We start from the raw sequence: 15000 nt of genomic DNA, 5'->3' as shown, positions 1-15000 counted from the left end.
AACAAACATTCACCTCTTTCAGTTCTCTTTCTCACTATGATAATGAAATGAGAGAGAGAGAGAGAGAGAGAGAGAGAGAGAGAGAGAAATTGTCACACCTTTAATTAGAAACACTAAATATCATGAATAGTCAAGAGGTGAGCTAGCTTTCAACACGCGAGAAAATGAGATAACTTTAATTCTCTCTCTCTCTCTCTCTCATTTTGCAGCCTTGAAACTCATTACGAGAGAGAGAGAGAGAGAGAGAGAGAGAGAGAGAGAGAGAGAGAGCATTGTAGTTTTGTCAAGGAATTAATTAGGACTACCTGCGCCTGTGTGTGTGTGTGTGTGAGAGAGAGAGAGAGAGAGAGAGAGAGAGAGAGAGAGAGAGAGAGAGAGAGAGATGACAGCGAGCACCTTATGGTAGGAATCAACATAGAATAACCTCACTTTGTTGTACCTCCCTCTTCAGCCTCTCCCCTTCCCTCCTCTCTCTCTCTCACACACACACACACATTATATAGAATTCAGCCACGCACATGTTTTATTCTTTGATGCAGATAATTCGGAGGTACGCTATACGCTGAGGGCCGTTTTAACAGTTGTCTGGTTAGGTTAGGTTAGGTTAGGTTAGGTTAGGTTAGGTTTCATATGGTATCGGCAACGCAAGATGAAGGGGCGTGATTCGGTAGGTGCAGATAATTCGGAGGTACGCTATACGCTGAGGGCCGTTTTAACTGTTGTCTGGTTAGGTTAGGTTAGGTTTCATATGGTATGGGCAACGCAAGATGAAGAAGGGGCGTGATTCGGTAGGTGCAGATAATTCGGAGGTACGCTATACGCTGAGGGCCGCTTTAACGATTGTCTGGTTAGGTTAGGTTAGGTTAGGTTTCATATGGTATCGGCAACGCGAGATGAAGGGGCGTGGTTCGGTAGAGTTGGTATGCCGGAGCGGCGGGAAATTTAAACATCCATTCAACTGAGCCGCTTAATTAAATATGCTGATGACCCAATCTTTCCTAGGGATAATAAGTGATATATGGGTGACAAGTATTAATTAAAGTTCTGTTATATAGCAGATGTTAGGAAGGCAGACTTTTCACCCATATTCAATACCGTTGTTTATTATTCACATTTATTTAGCAGACTTCACATTTTTTCTGTATACATAACGGGTGATTTCATTGTGTATCTCTCTCTCTCTCTCTCTCTCTCTCTCTCTCTCTCTCTCTAGTAAGCTATAATTTTGCTGTTATTACAATCATTATTATTATTATTATTATTATTATTATTATTATTATTATTATTATTATTATTATTATCATTAACTTTGTATAACTCATTTACTAGCATTCTTTCATTCACTTTCGGCTCCAGTGTATAATCGTGAATGTTATAATCATCATCATCATCATTATCATTATTTAGCTGTTCAATAAAAACGTAACAAAATATACCAAATAAAAAACAGAAAATATGAAAAAAATGGGACTATTGGTTTTAATCCCATCCCGCCATCTTAGCAAACTCATTATGATTTTTCCCATTTTCTCCTATCTCACGTCTCCCCCACGCCTGCCATTACCATAAGGCCTGAAACTTACACACGTCTTCCCTGGGGTAGTAATTCACCTTTCCCCCAAGTATCATCACCCCGGGGTAAATAACACAAGAGAAATCAAGAAAAAAATAAATACACTCAAATTCCTCCTTCACAGTTTTCTTATTTTCTTCCTTTCTACAACTCCCCCAGGCCTGAAACTTACACACGTCTTCCCTGGGGTAGTAATTCACCTTGCCCCCAAGTATCATCACCCCGGGGTAAATAGCACAAGAAAAATCAAGAAAATATAAAAAACTCAAATTCCACCTTCATAGTTTTCTTATTTTCTTCCTTTCTACAACTCCCCCAGGCCTGAAACTTACACATGTCTTCCCTGGGGTAGTAATTCACCTTCCCCCCAAGTATCATCACCCCGGGGTAAATAGCACAAGAGAAATCAAGAAAAAAATAAATAAAAATCACTTACCCTGCTCTTCCTCCCCCGCCATTCCTCTTCACTTTTCGTCCATATCTTCACTTCCACGTCTTGTCAACAACTGTAATTAACACACAAGGTCCGCGGAATGTTAATTAATCTACCATTAGCCCGCCATTAACACAGGTAGAGCGAAAGAGGGTTAATTAGGCACTTATTAACAAACACTCACTCGCTCAGATATCCCGGGCAGCTGTGACGTCACGACCTGGTGTGTGTACTGAGCTTCCGTGTTTCCATCGGTGTTTAATTTCTTTTTTTCTTCTCTTTCAGCCTTTTAATAATGTTTTCTTTGGTTCTAGATTAAGTTTCACGCTTAATGATGTGATCCACGTGTATGTGTTTCGTATTACCCAAGCCGTGAGTAACTTTAATCAATCTTTTTATTTATATCTAAGTAAGTCTGCAATTTTGATCTGACAATGTGGACGGCTGAGTTAGTCTGTTAGGTAGTTAGTCTGTTTATTATTTCTCTCTACAGTAAAGGATGCAGCTCAAGGGCAGAAAAAAAAAAGATTAAAAAAATGCTACTCTGCCCCCAAAATTAGTTAGTCTGTTAGGTGGTCAGTTAGTCTGTTGGTTGTTAAGTTGGTCAGTCTCTCTATTAAGGGGCTACACTGGGCAAATTCTACACCTTAACTTGTACAAATATAGATGCCTCGAGATTTATTTTTGTACCGTACTGGGTCAAGGCGGGATAGGGGCTACACTGGGCAAATTCTACACCTTACTGTAGGATGCTGTTGAGTAGGCCTATACAAAACTGAGCTGTGTATTCTTGTATGTGTCTCCCATTTACATATTCACAGAGACCAATGAAAGGATAAAACTCAATCATACATAAAATTAGGCCTATGTATGTAACTGTAGGATGCTGTTGAGAGTAGGCCTATACAAAATTGAGCTGTGAATTCTTATATGTATCTCGCATTTACATATTCACAGAGACCAATGAAGGGAAATAAACTCAACCATACATCCTAGAAAATACATAAGTTAGGCCTATATATGTAACTGAAGGATGCTGTTGAGAGTAGGCCTATACAAGATTGAGCTGTGAATTCTTATATATAAATATCTCCAATTTACAGATTCACAGAGACCAATGAAGGGAAATAAACTCAACCATACATCCTAGAAAATACATAAGTTAGGCCTATGCTGTGTGTGTGTATCCTCCTGCCTGTGACTTCAACACTTTCAAGAGGGCAATATCAACACCTCTCCATTTGGTTTTGAAGAAGGAAAGACCCAGTTGTGTATTCTTGAGATATATTCAGACCCTCCTTCTCCTCTTTACAATATAACTCCAGCTCTGTAACCTTAATATACCTCCCTCTATCTCCACCATACTGTATATCTGGCTGTGTCTACTAGGGACCAAGTTGGAAAGTTTGGTTTAGTCGGCGCAACATCTGTGGTCATATGCCGGAGAGAGACAGAAGGGGAAGGAATTATAGGAGAAGGGAAAGTTTTGTTTAGTCGGCGCAACATCTGTGGTCATATGCCGGAGAGAGACAGAAGGGGAAGGAATTATAGGAGAAGGGAAAGTTTGGTTTAGTCGGCGCAACATCTGTGGTCATATGCCGGAGAGAGACAGAAGGGGAAGGAATTATAGGAGAAGGGAAAGTTTGGTTTAGTCGGCGCAACATCTGTGGTCATATGCCGGAGAGAGACAGAAGGGGAAGGAATTATAGGAGAAGGGAAAGTTTGGTTTAGTCGGCGCAACACCTGTGGTCATATGCCGGAGAGAGACGGAAGGGGAAGGAATTACAGGAGAAGAGAACAGACCCCAGGAGACGGGACACTACCCCCGATTAATACCTGGGTGGACAGGGGCGTAGGGTTAAGTGATGGAATGAGGAAGCGGAAGAGAGGAGGAAGGGAGGGGAAGATATTGAAGGAGAGAAAAGAGAAGGGAAGGAGGAAGGGAAGAAGGAGGGTGGAAGGCCTATCAATCTTCTTCACAGCAACTACTCCTCCTCCTCCTCCTCCTCCTCTACATAGACCACAGAGAGGCCTTACCAATATCCAGCTATGAAGGCAACTGGTATCCCTTCTGCTCCCCCTCCTCCTCCTCCCCTCGTCAGTGTCGGGAAGTTGACGGAAGAGGCTGAGAAAGAGAAGAAGAATATATTGACAGATGACACAAAACTTTCTTTCAATACGTTTCCTCTATACTGCAAACGTCTTGTATTTATAGCTTTTCTGATACGTAAGATTAAAAAGAATTGATTTACGGACTACACCTTATGATCTTTAAGTATATTTCCTCTATTTCTTCCTTTTATCAATCTTTCTTCTGGTACATAAGATTTAAAATACCAAGACCAATACTTTCACTTCTCACATCAACTGTAGTTTTTTTACCCTGGTGGTAGTTTGACCCTTCCTCTGTACCGTGAACCAAAGAAACGCACATTTGACAAGGCTTTCGTGGGAGTTGTGGGCATTTCCAGGGGTAGTTTTATGACCCTGGTGGTAGTGTGACCCTTCCTCTGTACCATGAACCTAAGAAACTCACATTTGACAAGGCTTTCGTAGGAGTTGTGGGCATTTCCAGGGGTAGTTTTATGACCCTGGTGGTAGTGTGACCCTTCCTCTGTACCATGAACCAAAGAAACTCACATTTGACAAGGCTTTCATGGGAGTTGTGGGCATTTCCAGGGGTAGTTTTATGACCCTGGTGGTAGTGTGACCCTTCCTCTGTACCGTGAACCTAAGAAACGCACATTTGACAAGGCTTTCATGGGAGTTATGGGCATTTCCAGGGGTAGTTTTATGACCCTGGTGGTAGTGTGACCCTTCCTCTGTACCACGAACCTCAAGAAACATTCATTAAAACCCAACTGACCCCCTCTTTAACCTTTAGAAATATCTGACGTTAGAACCGAAACTATCTCATAATGCAGCTCATCGGCAGTACTTATCAACCAAGGAAGTCTTTATATACATACCTTCAGGGTGGGGAGGGGCAGGGTGGCGCAGGAGGGTTCTTCCAAGCCTCACATAAGGTTCTGGTGTATGAGGGAGCCTTCCAGCGTGAGGAAAGTAATGATGGTTCCTTCGATGGGCTCGGAGGACCGCAGCATCAACTTCTTCATCCCCTGCTTGAAATCTTGCTTGAGGTCCCGGTCCACACCCCTCGTCGAGATGGTGCGCTGCTGTCTGGGGGTGGAAGGGGTAGGGATTTACACACACACACAAAATAGCTCACAGAGGGTTTAGGGCGGGGGAGCATCAACGGAGGCAACGCTTTTGTGAATAGGTAGGTGGGTATGTGGGATCTATCCGCCACTTTTAGTAATGTATTATATGTATCCTGTAGAAAGGGTTTTGTGAAGGTTTGGAAGAAAATAGACCAAAATTAAGGTGTAGGAGTTAAACTGGACCTTTACTTAAACAAAGAAAGAAAGAAAATGGGAGAGGGGGAAACCATCTCATTTTACAGTAATTTTCCAAGAGGTTGTGATTGTTTGCGCTGTTCCCCATTCCCCATTCCCCGTAACCCCCATACACTCCCTTATTTCCCTGGGTGATGGGAATGTCCAGTTCACCCATATCGTACTCCCCATAACCCCCATACACTCCCTTATTTCCCTGTGTGATGGGAATGTCCAGTTCACCCATATCCCCCTCCCCATAACCCCCATACACTCCCTTATTTCCCTGTGTGATGGGAATGTCCAGTTCACCCATATCTTACTCTCCCATAACCCCCATACACTCCCATATTTCCCTGTGTGATGGGAATGTCCAGTTCACCCATATCTTACTCCCCTATAACTCCCATTCACTTACCTATGTCCTTGGGTGATGGGAATGTCCAGTTTCACCCATATCCCCCCCCCCATAACCCCCATTCACTCACTTGTTTCCCTGTGCGATGGGTATTATGTCGAGTTGCAAGCTGCCTCCTTCCTTGGTCGCCAGGTACATGAACTCCTCGAGGATGTCCGGCGTGGTAACATAGCTGCAGAAGAGAGGGTACGCGAAGCTGCCCTGTTTGCGTATGATCTGCAGCACCTCCTCAAACGTGCTGCTGTATTTGGGCCATTCGTACTGTAGAAGGGAAGGGATGGGTCTGTGTTAAGCTTCCATCTCTCAGGTCAACAAGTTCTACAGGTCAGAGAGGTGATATGTCAGGTTCTAGTGTGTTTTTATGTTCATGGTACAGAGGGAGGGTCACACTACCACCAGGGAAGGGAAGGGATGGGTCAGTGTTTAGCTTATGTCTCTCAGGTCAACAAGTTCTACAGGTCAGAGAGGTGATATGTCAGGTTCTAGTGTGTTTTTATGTTCATGGTACAGAAGGAGGGTCACACTACCACCAGGGAAGGGAAGGGATGGGTCACTGTTTAGCTTCCCTCTCTCAGGTCAACAAGTTCTACAGGTCAGAGAGGTGATATGTCGGGTTCTGGTACGTGTGTTTTTATGTTCATGGTACAGAAGGAGGGTTACACTACCACCAGGGAAGGGAAGGGATGGGTCAGTGTTTAGCTTATGTCTCTCGGGTCAACAAGTTCTACAGGTCAGAGAGGTGATATGTCGGGTTCTGGTACGTGTGTTTTTATGTTCATGGTACAGAAGGAGGGTCACACTACCACCAGGGTCATAAAACTACCCATGGAAAGCCCCAGAACTCCTATGAAAGCCTTGTCGAATGTGTGTGTGTTTGGGAGTTGTTTGAGAGTATGACCACACACACACACACACACACACACACACACACACACACACTCAAAGGTAAGAAATTGAAGAAGAGCGACTGTAGGAGAGACATCAAGATATACAGTTTTCCACACAGAAGCAAAACAACATGGAACGGACTTGACGAGGAGACTGTGTGTGCAAAAACGATTCATGGACTTCAAGCCAAACTGGATCATAGGCGTTTCAGAGACAGGACAGCACAAGCCTAGTACCTGTAGCTCTTTTCCTGTACGGTATTTCACAGCTAGGTAAATACGCATTAGACCAACCCTACCAACTATCAAAAACACACACACACACACACACACACACACACCTGCAGCAGCGTGATCAGATGACCAACGCAGAAGTCATCCGAGTGCCTCTCCACCACGATCCGCTGGCGGAGTGCGTGGATGAGCAGCGTGGTGGCGAATTGGAGACACTGTGGGCGGGTGAGGGCCAGGACGTGGAGGTGGCGGTGCGTGGGGGGCGCCGTTACTGTGAGGTCACCCGTCAACCCCCCCACACCCACCCACCCCGGCAGCTGGCCTACCACCTCCAACACTGCCTCGGCCGCCCCCTGGTGATGGAAATAGGTATGAGTACAAATGAATAAGGTGCGTTCAGGGTTGCAAGCTCATCATACTCAGAGCATAGTATTTACTGGTGTCCGACGCCTAACAGAATCTAACTCTTTTAACCCAATAGCAGCGGGGGTCATGTTTCTTAATGGTCCCTCTAAGCGAGAAAAATGAGAAAAAATCGCCCCTCACACAAACCATTTCATAATACATATCGAAGCATTTGTGATCAGATTATGTATCATCTATTTTTGGGGGGTTTAAATCATGGTACAAATTTGGCCCGTCGCTGCTACACGGTTAACGATAATTGAATGTGAGTTTCGTTATCGGAGCCCAGAAAACAGTTTGGGGGTAGGAAGTTGGGAAATATGAGCGGGTGAGTATGACTATCTGGCAACGCTGACTGGGGTCGTATGGGTGAAAAAATAGAAAGAAAAAGAAAATAAACAATAGACGCGCCGACAAATTACTGAAGGCGAGGAGGACCGAGGCCAGCTTGAGGTTGGTGGTCATAAACGCCGGAAAATGTCGGAAATCGCAAAAAATAAAACAATCCAAAAATCATGAACGGAAAATGAAAAAAACAATAAAAATAATATAGACTCACCTACAAGTTACTTATGGCAAAGAGCACCGAGGCCAGCTTGAGGTTGGTGGTCATAAACGCCGGAAAATGTCGGAAATCGCAAAAAATAAAACACAATCCAAAATTCATGAACGGAAAACAAACAACAAAAAAAAACAATAAAAAAGAATAAAATATAAACTCACCGACAAGTTGGTGGTCATAAACGCCGGAAAAACATCGGAAATCACAAAAAATAGAACGCAAACCAAAAATCATGAACGGAAAATGAAAAAAAAATGAAAAAACACAAAATATAAGCGAAATTGACCTCTCTTTCCGCCACCTCTCTGGATTCTTCTTAGGACCAGCGAGGAGCGGGCTTTTCTATTATTATTATTGTTTCCCTTATTTGTGCCCTTGAGCTGTCTCCTCACTCACCGACAAGTTACTGATGGCAAACAGCACCGAGGCCAGCTTGAGGTTGGTGCTGATGAAGGCCGTGGGCTGTAGGGAGGTGTGCCGCTGGGTGAGGGTGTGTCGCAGCTCCCGGGCCGCCTCAGCCAGCCGCCCTTGGTAGATCAACACATCCACGGTGAACACACGCAGCCACCACCACAGCTCCGAACCCAGGCTCTCCAGCAGGCGCACGAACTCTGGGGTGCGGAGGAGAGGGATGTTAGGGAACTCAAAAGGATTCAAAGGGTTCCAACTCAGATTGTACCAGAACTATCAAGCCTGTTATACAAGGCGCACGAACTCTGGGGTGCGGAGGAGAGGGATGTTAGGGAACTCAAAATGATTCAAAGGGTTCCAACTCAGATGGTACCAGAACTGTTAAGCTTGTTCAAGACTAGATTAGGGGAGCTAGGCCTGTCAACACTGGAAGGGAGAAGAGAGAGAGGAGACCTGATAGCACTGTACAGAACTATCAAGCCTGTTATATGACACTAGACTGGGGGACCTGGACCTGTCAACACTGGAAGGAAGAAGAGAAAGAGTAGACCTGATAGCACTGTACAGAACTATCAAGCCTGTTATATGACACTAGACTGGGGGACCTGGACCTGTCAACACTGGGAGAAAGAAGAGAGAGAGGTTACCTGATAGCACTGTACAGAACTATCAAGCCTGTTATATGAGACTAGACTGGGTGAACTGGACCTGTCAACACTGGGAGAGAGAAGAGAGAGAGGTGACCTGATAGCACTGTACAGAACTATCAAGCCTGTTATATGAGACTAGACTGGGGGAGCTAGACCTATCAACACTGGTGGCAAGCGGGGTGGAGCATTTGGACATAGAGGACCTGTGTGTGTGGAGCGAGAGAGAAACGAGAGGACATGGAAGGAAGTTGAGGGCGACCACGTGTAGGCGAGATGTGGAAAAGTTTAGCTTCCCGAACATAAGCATTGAGGTGTGGAAGGGACTGGAGGAGGAGGTGGATTGTGCAAGAAACATTCATGATTTTAAGGAAAAGTTGGATAAGAGCGGAGATGGAGACGGAACAGCGCGAGTGTAGCTCTTTTCCTGTATGTCACAACTTGGTAAATACACACACACACACACACACACACACACACACACACACACACACACACTCACCAGCTCGTAATTGCTCATAAGACTTCAAAATATCCCAACATTTAATAGCAGTCGTCAGCGCTTGCGACAGACCCCCAGCGGCTATCCCCCCCTGCCCCGCCACCCCCAGGCCCCCCACCACCGCGCCGGGGGGTCCAGGCGGGGCGGGGCGGCTGACGGTGATGATGGGGGTGGTGGGGTCGTCATCGATGGAGGGGCGGGGGCGTTTTGGGGCCACGACAAGGCTGGGTTCGGTGGACTCGGTCTCGGGGTGGATGAAGGCTTCCACTAGGGTCATGGGCGGGGTGGTGGAGGAGGCGTTCTCTGTGGGTGGAGGTGGAGCTGGTTAGGTTAGGTTAGGTAATGTTAAGGTTAGGTTAAGTTAGGTTAGGTTTGGATAAGTTAGGTTAGGTAATGTTAAGGTTAGGTTAGGTTAGGTTAAGTTAGGTTAGGTTAGGTGGTGGAATGAGGGAGCAGAAGAGAGGAGGAAGGGAAGATATATATTGATGGAGAGGCAAAGAGAAGGGAAGGAGAAGAAAATGGAAAAGGAGGAAGGGAAGACGAAGGGTGGAAGGGGAAAGGAAGATACTGGGGGAGAGCTTCACTTTAAACTCCTCCTCCTCCTCCTCCTCCTCCTCTTCCTTATTCTAACTCTTTCTATCTTCTATCAATCTTCTTCACTTCAACTCCCCCTCCTCCTCCTCCTCCTCCTCCTCCTCCTCCTCCTCCTCCTCCTCCTCTTCTCTTCCTTATTCTAACTCTTCCTATCTTCTATCAATCTACTTCACTTCAACTCCTCCTCCTCCTCCTCCTCCTCTTCCTTATTCTAACTCTTTCAATCTTCTATCAATCTACTTCACTTAAACTCCTCCTCCTCCTCCTCCTCCTCCTCCTTATTCTATCAATCTTCTTCACTTTAACTCCTCCTCCTCCTCCTCCTCCTCTCCTCTTCCTCATTCTAACTCTTCCTATCTTCTTCACAACAACTCCTCCTCCTCCTCCTCCTCCTCCTCCTCCCCCTTCTCGTTAACCCTCCTAACCCAAGCAGTGACGCCAGCCCCTCGCTCTCACCCTGGTTAAAGTCCGGGTACAGTCTCTTGGTGTAGTCCATGAGGGCGTGCAGGAAGATGGTCAGAGTGGTGTAGAGGACCTCCCTCACGTCCTCCCCGCCCTCGCCCTTCGGACCGCCCAGCCTCGCCCCGCCCTCGATAAGGTTCTGGATGCGTTGGAGGATGACTTCACGGTTGCTGCGGATGAAGGGGAGCATTAGGGGGGGGTAGGGGGGCGGTGGGGGGCGGGTATTGTGGATGTTTTTGTTAATTTTTGAGTGTGTTTTTTTTTTTTCCGTTCTCTCTCATTTTTCCTTCCTTCTCTTCCCTTCTCTCCTTCCCCTCTCTCTCCCTCCTTTCCTTCTTTTCTTTCCTACATTCTCCCTCCTCCCTTCCTTTCCCTCCTGCCCTCTCTTAATAGCTATCTTTCCTTCCCTTCCCTTCCCTTCCCTTCCATTCCCTTCCCTTCCCTTCCCTTCCCTTCCCTTCCCTTCCCTTCCCTTCCCTTCCATTCCTTTCTCTTTCAACCATCCTCCCTTCCCTTCCTTCCCTTCCTTTCTCTTCCATTCATCCTCCCTTCCCTTCCCTTCCCTTCCCATCCCATCCTCACCTGGTACTCTGGAATCCCTTGACCAGGTCCCATCCCAGGTTCCAGCCGATCAGCTGCACCACCGTGAACAGCTGTTGCCAGGGTTCCTCAATCTTGCTATCTCCGTCCATGATGCCCTGCGGATGATGGAGAGGGAGAGTTGGGAGCAGCAGGATTGAGTGTGCAGAGAGGGAGTGCCAGAACAGGGAGAGTTGGGAGCAGCAGGATTGAGTGTGCAGAGAGGGAGTGCCAGAACAGGGAGAGTTGGGAGCAGCAGGATTGAGTGTGCAGAGAGGGAGTGCCAGAACAGGGAGAGTTGGGAGCAGCAGGATTGAGTGTGCAGAGAGGGAGTGCCAGAACAGGGAGAGTTGGGAGCAGCAGGATTGAGTGTGCAGAGAGGGAGTGCCAGAACAGGGAGAGTTGGGAGCAGCAGGATTGAGTGTGCAGAGAGGGAGTGCCAGAACAGGGAGAGTTGGGAGCAGCAGGATTGAGTGTGCAGAGAGGGAGTGCCAGAACAGGGAGAGTTGGGAGCAGCAGGATTGAGTGTGCAGAGAGGGAGTGCCAGAACAGGGAGAGTTGGGAGCAGCAGGATTGAGTGTGCAGAGAGGGAGTGCCAGAACAGGGAGAGTTGGGAGCAGCAGGATTGAGTGTGCAGAGAGGGAGTGCCAGAACAGGGAGAGTTGGGAGCAGCAGGACTGAGTGTGCAGAGAGGGAGTGCCAGAACAGGGAGAGTTGGGAGCAGCAGGATTGAGTGTGCAGAGAGGGAGTGTAAATCTCTCTCTCTCTCTCTCTCTCTCTCACCTGCAGGACCCTGGACGGTGTTGTTACATAGGTGATATAGAACTCAATGGCCCGAGAGAGGAGGTTATGAAGCGTCTTGGGCCGAACCTCCAAGCCTTGTGTCTGAAGGAGTCTCGGGAGCAGATCACACACCAACATCCTTCTGAAGGGGTTGAGGGGGCCGGGGCAGTGTTTCTCGGCGGTGATGAGGCTCTCCACCAGTTGAAGCTGAGGGAGAGGAGTGAAATGTCCGCCATAGAATGTTAGATATACTTGGAATTAATGAAGAGAAAAAGTGGAGGAGGTTATGGGTGTGCATCGTACTAAGGAAAAGTGGATAAATGTGGATGTGGAGAAAGGAACACACAAATCTCATGCTTTGTATACCATGGGGCGGATTAGTAAACATTTCGCCGCCCAAGAACACATATTTGACAAGGCTTTCATAGGAGTTGTGGGCATTTCCAGGGGTAGTTTTATGACCCTGGTGGTAGTCTGACCCTTCCTCTGTACCGTGAACCTAAGGAAACACATATTTAACAAGGCTTTCATAGGAGTTGTGGGCATTTCCAGGAGTAGTTTTATGACCCTGGTGGTAGTTTGACCCTTCCTCTGTACCATGAACCTAAGGAAACACATATTTGACAAGGCTTTCGTAGGAGTTGTGGGCATTTCCAGGAGTAGTTTTATGACCCTGGTGTTAGTTTGACCCTTCCTCTGTACCATGAACCTAAGGAAACACATATTTGACAAGGCTTTTGTAGGAGTTGTGGGCATTTCCAGGAGTAGTTTTATGACCCTGGTGTTAGTTTGACCCTTCCTCTGTACCATGAACCTAAGGAAACACTCATTAGAACCCGACTGACCCCATCTTTGACCTTTAGAAATAGAAGATGTGAAAAGCAAAAATGTCTTATGATACCAAACTATAACTTGATAAATATGTATGTACTGGTCATCACACACACCTCCCCCCATCCCCCCCGCCTCCTCCTTACCCCATGGTGCGCTGTGGTCTCCGGGAAGGTCGTGGTAAGCAGGAGCATGAGTCGGCAGCGCGTCATTGTGTCCTGGGAGCGCTCGGCCGCGGCAGCCACCATGCTTAGTTGGACGTCTGGTTTGGGGGGCAGAGTTTTGAAGCAGGGGAAGAATATCGAAAAGAGTTATAGTGTTGGGATATGTTTTAAAGGTTATGGATGATAGCATGTAAATTCTGGATGGATGTGGATGACAGCATGTAAATTTTGGAGAGTTGGAAAGCTTGGTTTAATCGGCGCAACATCTGTGGTCATATGCCGGAGAGAGACAGAAGGGGAAGGAATTATAGGAGAAGAGACACAACCCCCAATCAATACCTGGTACCCATTCACTGCTGGGTGGACAGGGGCGTAGGGCATCGGAAAAGCCGCCCAAATTTTTCCACTACGCCCGGGAATCGAACCCAGGCTCTCTTGGTTCTGAGCCAAGTGTGCTAACCACTGCACCACGAAGCCCCAATGTAAATTTTGGATAACAAACTTTTGCTATACTGCTCCTTTGAGGGAAAACCACCACGAACTAGACTCATCATTGCCAGGAAGAATACCCTCATGACCAGAGCAAGGGGGGAGAGTTACTTCAGAGGTACTTCACTTACTAAACTACTTATTTCACCCTGCAAACCTCACCCTTGGGCAGCATGTTGAAGAGGAAGGTGAGGAAGGAGGTCTGGGAGTCTGGTGTGTTCTGTCGCAAAGCTACCATGATGCTGTCCACCTCGCGCCACAGGGCAGGCTCGTGGGCGAACTCTCGGAGCCTGGCAGGGGAACAGGGGAACGGGAAATGACAGGAAGGTAGGCCATTGAAAGGGTGAAAGGGGAAATACAGGGAGGTAACATAGTGGAAGAGTGACCAGGGAGACAGGAAGGTAGGCCATTGAAAGGGTGAAAGGGGAAATGACAGGGAGGTAAGATTGTGGAAGGGTGACCGGGGAAAGACAGGAAGGTAGGCCATTGAAAGGGTGAAAGGGGAATAACAGGGAGGTAAGATTGTGGAAGGGTGACCAGGGAGACAGGAAGGTAGGCCATTGAAAGGGTGAAAGGGGAAATGACAGGGAGGTAACATTGTGGAAGGGTGACCAGGGAGACAGGAAGGTAGGCCATTGACAGGGTGAAGGGGAATTGACAGGGAGGTAACATAGTGGAAGGGTGACCAGGGAGACAGGAAGGTAGGCCATTGAAAGGGTGAAAGGGGAATAACAGGGAGGTAAGATTGTGGAAGAGTGACCAGGGAGACAGGAAGGTAGGCCATTGAAAGGGTGAAAGGGGAAATACAGGGAGGTAACATAGTGGAAGGGTGACCAGGGAGACAGGAAGGTAGGCCATTGAAAGGGTGAAAGGGGAAATGACAGGGAGGTAACATAGTGGAAGGGTGACCAGGGAAAGACAGGAAGGTAGGCCATTGAAAGGGTGAAGGGGAAATGACAGGGAGGTAACATAGTGGAAGGGTGACCGGGGAGACAGGAAGATAAACCAAAGGAAAGAAAATATAAAAACAAATCACGTATATATAGTCCCTGTTTAAAATTAGGCAGGGGAAAGTATTGTATGGTGTCTTATGTTGATTTTTACTATTATTATTATCATGTATTTGTTACTCACAGAACGCCGAGACATTTTGCAGCCTCTTTAACATTCTTGGCGGACTTCTCTGTCTGGTACACCTCAAACTGCAACGGAGAGACAGATAGATAGATAGGCAGATAGGCAAGCACTCAAATTTCCCTTCTATCCTTCCCTTTCTCTCTCCTTAACATTTTCCTTCCTTCCCTTAATAGTTTTTCTCTCTCTTGTTTCCTTAAGTTTCCCCTCACAAATTTTTATCCATTTTCTTTTGCTTAATTTCTTTTCTCTCCCTTTAATCATTTTTCCTTCAATTCTACCTCCTCTCTCTCTCTCTCTCACTCTCTCTCTCTCTCTCTCTCTCTCTCACTCTCTCTCTCTGTCTCTCCCAAACACAATAACCTGTACACAATTTCCTTAAGTTTCCCCTCACAAATCTCTCTCTCTCTCTCTCTCTCTCTCTCTCTCTCTCTCTCTCTCTAACACACTAGCCTGTACGAATTTCCTTAAGTTTCCCCTCACAAATCTCTCTCTCT

General features: G+C 46.7%; 2 protein-coding genes across 3 annotated transcripts in view; both read right to left on the bottom strand.

The window, feature by feature from the left end:
- The window catches only part of LOC126994335 (uncharacterized), a 12632-nt gene extending 10278 nt beyond the window's left edge, over positions 1-2354 (bottom strand). The window contains exon 1 of one of the 2 annotated variants that reach the window (XM_050853667.1): positions 2010-2354. The gene's annotated coding sequence lies outside the window, so the exon portion shown is untranslated. The remainder of the gene's footprint in view (positions 1-2009) is intronic. The other variant, XM_050853664.1, reaches the window with a different exon arrangement.
- A 919-nt stretch (positions 2355-3273) lies between these two features.
- LOC126994334 (integrator complex subunit 10-like) lies at positions 3274-14571 on the bottom strand (the record flags this gene model as incomplete). Its single annotated transcript, XM_050853663.1, is given in 13 exon segments — positions 3274-3670; positions 3750-4131; positions 4976-5186; positions 5890-6080; positions 7048-7293; positions 8304-8518; positions 9468-9770; positions 10518-10693; positions 11106-11221; positions 11886-12092; positions 12863-12978; positions 13532-13659; positions 14504-14571. Coding segments are annotated over 11 exon segments (1929 nt in total), but the record flags the coding sequence as incomplete, so codon positions are not given.
- Positions 14572-15000: the final 429 nt, after the last annotated feature.

This window comes from Eriocheir sinensis, unplaced genomic scaffold (assembly GCF_024679095.1).
Source record: "Eriocheir sinensis breed Jianghai 21 unplaced genomic scaffold, ASM2467909v1 Scaffold776, whole genome shotgun sequence".
Taxonomy (NCBI): domain Eukaryota; kingdom Metazoa; phylum Arthropoda; class Malacostraca; order Decapoda; family Varunidae; genus Eriocheir; species Eriocheir sinensis.
This window is presented reverse-complemented; position numbering and strand designations above follow the sequence as displayed.